This window comes from Artibeus jamaicensis, unplaced genomic scaffold (assembly GCF_021234435.1).
Source record: "Artibeus jamaicensis isolate MK-2021 breed Jamaican fruit bat unplaced genomic scaffold, CSHL_Jam_final contig_1832, whole genome shotgun sequence".
Lineage (NCBI taxonomy): Eukaryota > Metazoa > Chordata > Mammalia > Chiroptera > Phyllostomidae > Artibeus > Artibeus jamaicensis.
The window spans coordinates 3,791,555-3,801,883 of NW_026521362.1; the positions used below are offsets into that span (position 1 = coordinate 3,791,555).

The 10,329-nt window shown below is 41.5% G+C and overlaps 1 protein-coding gene across 1 annotated transcript; it reads left to right on the forward strand.

Annotated features, from left to right (window-relative positions):
• The first annotated feature begins 8,146 nt into the window (after positions 1 to 8,146).
• Positions 8,147 to 9,542, forward strand: RPRM (reprimo, TP53 dependent G2 arrest mediator homolog). Its single transcript, XM_037143384.2, has one exon. The coding sequence runs from the start codon at positions 8,363 to 8,365 to the stop codon at positions 8,690 to 8,692; it is 330 nt and encodes a 109-aa protein (XP_036999279.1). The 5' UTR covers positions 8,147 to 8,362; the 3' UTR covers positions 8,693 to 9,542.
• The last annotated feature ends 787 nt before the right edge of the window (positions 9,543 to 10,329 follow it).

The window sequence follows — 10,329 nt, forward strand, 5'->3', positions numbered from 1 at the left end:
AAGCTATTAACAATTTTACGCCCCAGTTTGATGCCTGGACAAGATGTCATGGGAGCACTCTGCACAATCATGAAAACAGCGTCTGGTCTCAGAGTGTATCACTACTGAGTCACCTGTCAAAAGCATTTGTAATACAGCTCATCTCCTTGCACAGCCACAGCAAAAATTACAACTAGACTACCAAACAAATATCACCCAGAATCATCAGAAAATTGAGCTGTATGGAAGTCTGAGAACCAAGGAAATAAAGAAGCTACACTCATCCAGACTGGTAGGAGAGGTGGAAATGCAGAGACATACAGAAAGGCACTGAGATGCATGGAAAGGCACAGTTACTGAACAGGAAGTCCCACACTCACATGTGATAGATAAAAATTGAGAGGGATCCTTTGGGAACGAGGGATCCCGGCCCACACCAGAACACCCAGCCCAGTATTCCAGCACCAGGAAGATTAGTCCCCTCCCCAGCCACAGTAACTTCTGGCTGTAAAAACCAGTGGGGGTTGACTTGGCAGAAGAAACTGGGATTCTCAGGAGTCTCCTTTTAAAGGGTTTGCAATAGACTTGGGACACACAAAGAGTCAGCATGAAGGCAAAAGCTGGAAGGACAACAGTGGCATACAAGAAAGTGAAGTGTCTGTCATCAGGGCAAGTGCCAGGGGAGAGATATCTCTTAGACAAAACTCCAGCAGCCAGACAGCACAGCACTGTCTACTCTGAGTCCCCACTTCCGACAAAGAGCTACAGAACAGTGACATGGGTTGTCTATGCTGGCAATTACCTGAGGCTCAACCCTATTCAATTTACCAGTGTGCTTGTCTATAGTGAGCTACACTACTAAGACAGGGAGTCAAAGCAGCTCTACCAAATAAACAGAAACAAACATACAAAGGCTGACAAAAATGAGGAAACAAAGAAATATGCCCCAAATGAAAGAACAGAACTCCAGAAAAAGAACTAAACAAAATGAAGATACATACTCCACCAGATGAAGAGTTCAAAACGCTAGTTATTAGGCTATTCACTGGGCACTTTAACAGAATATAAAAGACCTGGGCAGAAATGAAGGCTACACTAAGTGAAATAAAGAAAAATTTATAGGGAACTAACAGTGAAGTGGATAAAGCCAAGAATTAGAGCAATGACTTGGAAAATAAGGAAGCGAAAAACATTCAATCAGAACAACAAGAAGAAAAAGGAATCCAAAAAAGTGAGGATAGACAAAGGAGCCTCTGGGACATCTTCAAACATACCAACATTCAAATCATAGTGGTGCCAGAAGGAGAAGAGAAAGAGCAACAAATTGAAAACTTATTTGAAAAAATAATAAAAGAAAACTTCCCTAAACTGGTGAAGAAAATATATACAAGTTCAGGAAGCACAAAGTGTCCAAACAAGATGGACTCAAAAAGGACCACTCCAAGACACAAGACGTTTAAAATGCCAAGGGTTAAAGCTAAAAAGAGAATCTTAAAAGCAACAAGAGAAAAGCAAATAGTTACCTACAAAGGAGTTCCCATAAGACTTTAAGCTGATTTCTCTAGAGAACCTTTGCAGGCAAGAATGTACTGGCAAGGAGTATTCAAAGTGATAAAAGGCAAGGACCTACAACCTGGATTACTCCATCCAGCAAAGCTGTCACTTAGAATGGAAGGGCAGATGAAGTGCTTCCCAGACAAGGTAAGAGATCATCATAGGAGATCATCATAGCCAAGCCATTATTATATAAAATCTTAAAGGGATTTATTCAGAAAAAAGAAGAAAATCAAAAGTATGAACATTAAAATGACAATAAATTCACAATGATCAATAATTGAATCTAAAAAACAAACTAAACAAACAAGCAGAACAGAAACAGAATCATATATATGGAGATCATTTGGAGGATTATCAGTTGGAAAGGGGAAGCGGGAGAATGGGGAAAAAGATACAGGGATTAAGAAGTGCAAATTTGTAGGTATAAAATGCACAGGAGGATATTAATAACAGTATAGGAAATGAAGTAACCAAAGAACTTATATGTGTGACCCATGCACATGAACTAAGGGGGAGGGGATTGCTGGAAGGAATGGTGGATACTGGGTGGAGGGGGACAAAGAGGGAAAAATTGGGACAACTGTAATAGCACAATCATTAAACTATATACATTTTTTAAAAAGCTTTTGTGTTACAGAGTTGTCTGAATCTGTGTCCCCAAGGTGGGTCTTATGTGAAAGAGCTCTCTCTAATGTAATAATTATGTGTCTCCCCCATAAAGTAAATCACTGATGATATTGTTGACTCATTTACATATGTAACCAGATTCTATATATCAAAAAGAATATAGCTCAACTTAAAAGGCAAATAAACTAAAAAAATATTTACAAATATATCACAGAGTTAGTGTATTTAATTAAGAAGACTTATTATAAATCAATGAATCAATACAAATGATAAAATGTCAAAGGAGAAATAGACAAATACCTGAACTTGAACACAAAGATTACAAAGTAAGATATACAGTTTTATAATACATATTGTGGAAACATTTTTGGCACAATAATAACATGCAACTTCAAACAAGGTACCAAACTTATAATGAAAAAAATTGTAATCATAATACTTGGTGTTCAAGAACCAGCATTACTGGGGTACTTGCTATAAATGCAAATTTACAGGACCCATCCTGGACCCACTAAAGTAGAAAACCAGTGAATGAACCCATGATGCAAGTTGGGGAAATTCTGATTCAGCTGGCTTTCAGCTGGACCTGGGAATCATTTCCCATTCGCATCCTAGGTGATATGAGAGCAAGCTTGAAAAGATTACTCTGCAGTAGTTTTCAGCCATGGCTGGTATATTGAATTACCTGGGGAATTTTGAAAAGTACAGACTCTTAGATCCTATCCTCAGAAATTCTGATTTAATCCTTATGGGTTAAAATTTTTGATAATTTTAATCTTATGGGTTAAAATTTCTGATAATCAAACTTTCATTTGATTATAAAAAATAGCTTATTAGGTAATTTAAAAGCTTATTGCTTATTAGGTAATAATAGCTTATTAGGTAGTTTAAAAATGTAGCCAAAGTTGAAAATACCTACCTCAGAGAGTGTGAAAAAATGTGTATTTGGTACGCTTTTCAAATGGGAGTGAAAGTTGGTGCAACACTTTTTAGAAACAATTTGGCTATGTTGCTTTTTAAAAAAATAATAATTTTTCCTAAAATTGCAATTTTCTAAACATATCCCATCTGTATAATGCAAATATAGAAATATAGACTTTTATGAGCAAAAATGTTCTTTGTGTGTAATTGATTCAATAGCAACATTAGAGAGCGACATGACTGGCCAGCTACAGGTCAATTGTTTAATAAACAACAGTACGTTCACATAATAAAGTGCTATATACTCATCAAAAGTGTGCATATAATACATGTTTAATGGCGTGAGAAAATACAGGGCTAAGCAGTGAAAGTAAGGTAAAAATTGTATTTACTGCATGGTCAAGTTTAGGTTAAAATAAACATAGCAAAAGGAGGGAAGAAAACAGTCTAAACTACTGAGGGTGAATTCTGGGGGGACGTAAATGACTTTTAGGGGTCATTTTCTAACTTTTCTGAATTTCAGAAATTTACATATAATATTATATGTAAATTTAGGTCAGGTTTAAATATTTAAGATTTTTATTGTGGTAAAGTATTTTAACATAAAATTTACCATTTTAGCAATTTTGAAGTATACAGTTCAGTGGCAGTAAGTACATTCGCACTCTTATATAACTACTACCACCATCCATCTGTAGAACTTTTTCATCTTTCCCATTATCTCCTCTTCCCAGTTTTTGGAAACAACTATACTACTTTTGTCTCTGAGTTTGACTATTTTAGGTATCTAATATAAATAGAATCATACACTGTTTGTCGTTTTGTATCTGGCTTATTTCACTTAGCACTATGTCTTCAAGGTTTACCCATGTTGAGTATGTATCAGAATTTCATTGCTTCTTAAGGCCGCATAATAGTCCACTGTATGATACATGCACCACTGTGTGTTTATCCCTTCATCCACTGACAGACATCTGGGGTGCTTCCACCTTTTTATAATGCTGCATAAACTTTGGGGCACAAATTCCTGTTCAAGTGCCTGCTTTCAGTTTTTGAGGGTATATACCTAGAAAGAGAATTGTTGAATTATGTGGCAATTCTATCTTTAACTTTTTGAGGAACAGCCATAATGTTTTCCACAGAAGGGGCACCATTTTGAAGCAATTCAGGAGGGTCTAATTTGTCCACACACTTAGAATTTTTTACCTATCAAGGTCAATCACTTCATATGGAAATCTTTCTAAAATGTATCACTCAGTTTCCAGCCTTCTTCAAAGGAAATATTAAACAAAAGGTAACTTTCATTTCTTTTAATAATTTGTAAAAATGATGCCCCCTCAGAGCTATTGAAAGATATTTTTACTTGAGATCTTGCTATGTGCTAGATACTATTCTAAGTTGTTTTCAGAGAGTAAATCAATCCCTTCAAAATCCTCGGAAACATCATTCCCATTTCACAGATAAGTAAATGAGATACACGGAAGTAAAGGGATTTTCTAAGATCAGGCAGCTGGTGAGTGAAGGCGCAGAATTCATAGTCCATGCCTTTATAGGTTTTGCTAGACTCCTAATCATCTACGAAAGTTTGTCTCTGTATTAAATATCTCCAAACTAATGCTGTACATTTTTAGAAAATGTGTGTGCTGTTTGATGTTTTATTTTGTTTTCCTTCTGGTATGATTCCTTGCAGTGGTAAAAGCACCTACCTCTGGCCACTCTCTTCTCTCCAACTCACAGATTGATACTGATACTGTCATCAAAAAAAATGGATACAGAAAAGAGTAAAAACTACGTGTAAAATAAAATTACATAGATTTAAGAGAGAATTTGAGAGGTCTATGCAAGGGTAAAAATATATGAATTTACATATTTGAAGTTCATTGTATCTATTTTGGTAGTTTAATAACCTATTTTGCATTTTTCTGGCTGTGTGTGTGTGTGTGTGTGTGTGTGCCCCAACCGCTTAGTCTGCCTTTGTGAATTGAATATGAGTGCTTACTCTGACTCCTACTTACATTGTGTAACATAATATAATTTAGCTTTTTAAAAAAGCTTGCCTCCAAATATAAATATTCCTTCCATGTCTGAAACTCTCTCTTTAAAATGTATCTATTTAATATTTTTATGATACATGCAAAAGAAGAACCAATAAAAAAGGCTTTGATACTGAAAATCTCTGGTTCTACATTAAGATCATATAAACTATAAACCCAATGACTACTGATTACAGATGCCCATCAATACCAGCCTGGAATGTCCTTGCAGAACTTATTGTGTGTCAGATCTATTTCCAGGAAAGAATACACAAGTGTTTCTTGCTCTGTGTAACATATATTGTGAAGTGCTGAGCATTTAACTTTCTGAAAGTCAAACCTTCTTTCCAATGAATTAGGAGAGATCACCAGTTAAATAGATTTAACAATGAGTCCCTGTCTCTGTCAAAACCTTGCACTTAAAGTGAATTATCAGTACATCACCCCATTTCACACCACCATCTATTTTCCTACAAATTGTTTTTCTACATCAATATTTCTTAAAGGGTTCTCTCCCACATCTCTAAGATTTTCCTAGAAACAGGTGAGTAGCAATTGTAAAGTTGAGAGAAAAATGTTCATTCAAAATACAAATTGAAAAGATAAATATCAGTTTCTTTAGAGAAGCTCTAGCAGTCCAGATCCCCTCAGATGTTGTAATGAGTGGAGTAATAAATATATTTTCATACTATTATGTTTAATTTCTATCTAAATACTCCATGCAATTTTATTCAGCAAAATCAGAGTGAGGGAGAGGTTAGGGGGAAGATAAAGGAAACAAAACCACACTCCCAAAAATCTGAACTAGCTGATGGAAATAACGCACTCCCAATTTTGTGACTGGTTAGCAGGTACAGGTGAAAGAAAATAAAGTCGCAGTGTTACCTTACTTCTTTTAAGAATGTGCCCCCAAATCCAAATGTTTGACAATATAGAATGTCCACTGGACTCCAATCATTTAACACTGGCTACTTACCAAAACAGTAATACTGTTAATATCAACAAATACACAAAAATTCTGATAATGACTAAATTACTATTTTTAGGAAATTTTTATATCTCAAGTCTACCATGCTGGCCTTTACAAATGTACTATAACTTTATTTGTTTTTGTCACATAAAGAGGGGACTATTCTTTCTCTATTGACCAACACCCAACTTCTACTAAACAAAAAAACCCTGTGCAAGTTAATATCCCTGGGAGTTGGCCTCTACCGTCCATACTTTGCTTTTCTAAATTCGCACTACTTGCCTCTTCCATTCATAGTATTCTTGCTTTATATTGTCTTAAATTGTTCTGTAATTTTCCATATGTACATTATGTTTAATTGTTCTTAAGTATCACCCATATTAATTAAGACAGATTGATTGTATACGGAGATTTAATTTTTTTAATCAATTAATAATAAATTTGTCCAAAGAAGAAATTATTGGGAGTGGAGCATTTCTCAAGGCTACTATAATCAGGATAGCAAGAGCAATAAATGAGGTGAATTGTGGACAAGGTCCAGAAGCCTGGTTCTTAAGACACTAAACAACCTCCCAAATGAAAAAAGTATATATTATTTAGAAGGATCTAAACTTATTGAAGCTGATATATAATCAACATCCAAAAATCGCAAACTCCTAACTAAAGGACAGTTCATTGTATCTTATGATAGCCACAAAATAGTACAGAAGCATTTAAGGAAACCTCTGAACCTCGAGTAAATGGTGTTTGGGGAAACAAAAATTAGAGGGCTTAACAAGCATAGAATGGAATTGAGAGTAGAGTTGAAAATGTAACAGCTACTATGTTACAGTAGAAATTTAGTAAACGTATTCTATCAAAAGTTTGGACTAGGCTTCAAGGTTTCCAGCTGTCAAAGAATTGAAAGGCAAAAAAAGAATGGGAGGGAGAGAGAAAGGAAGGAAAGAAGGGAGAGAAAGAAGAAAGAATGTAGAAAAAAGATTTTTTTAAATTCTAGAGTTCAAGAAACACTCTGCCAGGTTTGTAACATTTCATTGAAACTGTTGGCAAAACTACAATGGGCTAGAGCTTCAATCAGGCCCCTAGTACATCTGGAGTTTTGTTTTAAGTGACTAAGGTGAAAAACATCAGATTATGGAAAATGGGGAAGGCTTCCAGCAGTTGGCCAGTGTTCTAGGTGATGGATGTGATGGGCAATTCCCTTAAGCAACTGATTTACTGCCAACAGAGAAACCCATTAGAAGAACATCAGAAAACTCATCTGTAATTAGAATCACAAGAGTGTCTGGCGACTCCGCGTCCACCTTCCCCTCCCTTACCAGCGAGGTGACCCTGCTCCTGGCAAATACCTCCACACAAAGGCCACCGAAGAACATCTTCCCCTAATCTCTTTTCCTTTGGCTTTAAAACTCACTATAAAACCGGCTCTACTGTTTTCCAATAGCTTCCTTTCTTCCTCCCTCCCTTCTTTCTTTGTTCCTACCCTTTGTTCCGTCTATCCCTCCTTCCCTTCCTCCCTACTTTTCTTTCTTCCTAAAATCATTGCCTTTTAAAAAAACACACCCAGATCAACCCTACTCTACTAGCAATCCCTCTCAGGCCAGACGGAGTCAGGCACAGGCTGGCCGCCCGTGCTTCACAAGCACCATCTGGCACCTGCGATTCATTGCTTCGTCGTCACTTTTTGTACTCGCAGAGGTGAGAGGGGCGGGAGACAAAGAGCACGCAGAGCTGGTGTGACCCAGTTCCTTTGGAAACTTTCAGCTGGTCGCAACCTCCCCCAACCCTGAACTCTTTAATGATCCTTCAGGCCAGAAAAGTACAGCGACCTCTGCCTAGCCGGTGAGATTGGAAAAGAGCAGAAGCAGGAAAAGCACGACCGGGAGGTTGGCTCCTTCGCCTCCCCACGGCCCAGCCGCAGAGGGCGCAGAGCCGCGGCGCTGCCGCAAGGGGCCGCTGTTCGCTCAGCCCAGCAGCCTCGCCGCGCCCGCACCTCCCACGCCCCCGCCGGCCCAGCGCCGTCAAGTTCTAACAGCCCCCAGTCGGGGGAGCGCCGGGAGCGAGCACCGCCCGGATCGCGGCAGACGGCTCCGACGAGCCAGGCTGCGGCGCGAGTCTGAAAAGCTCCCGGGAAGCTCCCACAGTGCGGAGACTTCGGAGAGGAGAGAGCTGGCAGCCCCCGCGCGCTCCAGTCTGCAAGTGGGAGCTCGGCCCGGCGGCACCTGTTCCTCTCGCCCCTCGACCCGCGCCTCCCCGGAGCCCGCCCGCTCCGGCGATGAATCCCGCGCCGGGGAACCAGACGGACGTGGCCGGCCTGCTCCTGGCCAACAGCAGCGAGGCGCTGGAGCGCGCGGTGCGCTGCTGCACCCAGGCGTCCGTGGTGACCGACGACGGCTTCGCCGAGGGCGGCCCGGACGAGCGCAGCCTGTACATCATGCGCGTGGTGCAGATCGCGGTCATGTGCGTGCTCTCGCTCACCGTGGTCTTCGGCATCTTCTTCCTCGGCTGCAACCTCCTCATTAAGTCCGAGGGCATGATCAACTTCCTGGTGAAGGACCGGAGACCGTCGAAGGAGGTGGAGGCGGTGGTCGTGGGGCCCTACTGACCGGCCCTGCGGCCCCGCGGCGGCCGCGCCCCTCACCAGCGAGACCGGGCGAAGCAAACCTGTCGGAGTCAATGATTTCTCTCGACTTTTGCCTTTCGGGACGAAGCGACCTGTTTCTCCCACGCTCTTCGAAAGTCCCCAGGCCTGGCTACTCTGGACTCCGCTGGAAGTGGCAAGAAGAGGGCGATTAGGGCGCAAACTTTGGAAGCTGCCGCTAGCTGGGGATGCGGGGAACCGACGGGGCGAAGGGCCTTCTCCACCCGCAGGTGGGCAAGCTCTGGGGGTCGGTGGAGAGGGTGGGCGGGGGAAGAGACCCAGAGGCACCGAATGCCCAGGCGGCCTGGAAAGTGATCCGTGTATAAGCCACGTAATAAAACGCGGGGACATAAATCCATGTCCGGATTCGCGCCCATTCTCTCCCTCCCTTCCCAGCCCTGGCGGGAGAGGCGAGAAATATCTTTAATTGATTACGACTTGATGTTTTAAGGGATTTTTGTGTTTGCTTGAATATAAATATTTGATATGTCCTTTTCTGCCCTAGTGGCCTGTTTGCCTGCCTGGAGTTAGAGTTTTGTCAACGTGGGGAAAGGGGTGGGGGAGGGGAAGCCTAAGAATGTGAACTGGGTGAGTTGTGTGGTTTGGGGTTTTTGTTTTGTTTTGTTTTGTTTTTGTTTTGCATTCACAACTGGGCCTTTTGGGAGGGGGCCGGGGCTGGTGCCCCAGCTGGCCCGAGCAAAGACTCTACTAGAACTTGTCTGTAGCTCGTGACTGCACGATTTACGCCACAAAAGTGCTCTTGATATTCGTGAAACAGTTTTGACTTTCCCTCCGCCCCCTTGTTTAACATTTCCTTAATAAATGCAACGTTTAAGTGTTTTGTTCCTGGCCTCCTGGTGGTCATTCTGCACTCCCAGCCGAAGGGGACGGGCGTCGGCGGCAGAGGAGTCCGGTTGCCGGCCCAGGGAATTCGCTTTGGAGAGCTGTGATTCCGGTCGGGGATCCTACGAAGGGGCGGTGTAGGGACCAGACGGTGAGGCCTAGAGGCCAGTGAGACATGGCTCAGCCTTCGGCACAGGAGCCGCCTGCAGAACCCTTTGTTTTATCGTGCAGTTAATATTTTATATTTCATTTAGGCTCAGCTTTCCAGCCAGTCCAGAAAACCCGAGGTCCCAGTGGGAACATCGCGCTTCCCTCCAGGTCTCCGGTGGGAACAAAGGGTTATGCCGCTAATGAAAGGAAGAGACAGCTTGGCCGGCCTTCAGGGAGGGCGTTTGTGCCCTGACCGACGTCAGCAAGACGGCCTCGGGATGCTGCCCCAAAAAATATATACGATAAAATAAAAAAATTAAATTATAATAAATTATTTAAAGGCCAAGAAATGTAGCTGCTAAAAAGTACACAATGACACTAATTCTCCCCCTGGGCAAACCATTGTTGTGACAACGTGGGGTGCATTACTTTTGCCATATTACTTTTTCTAGCAGAAGGGTAAGATTTAAAAAGGGGCCTGCGTGTTCTTGAATTGTCAGGCACAGGCCTGGCAGAAAGGTTCAGAGGAGTTAAACTCTGAATGTCAGGGAGGAAGATTACTACCTAAAATGAGAAGATTGGGCCAGAGTGGAGCTACAGATGGTCGT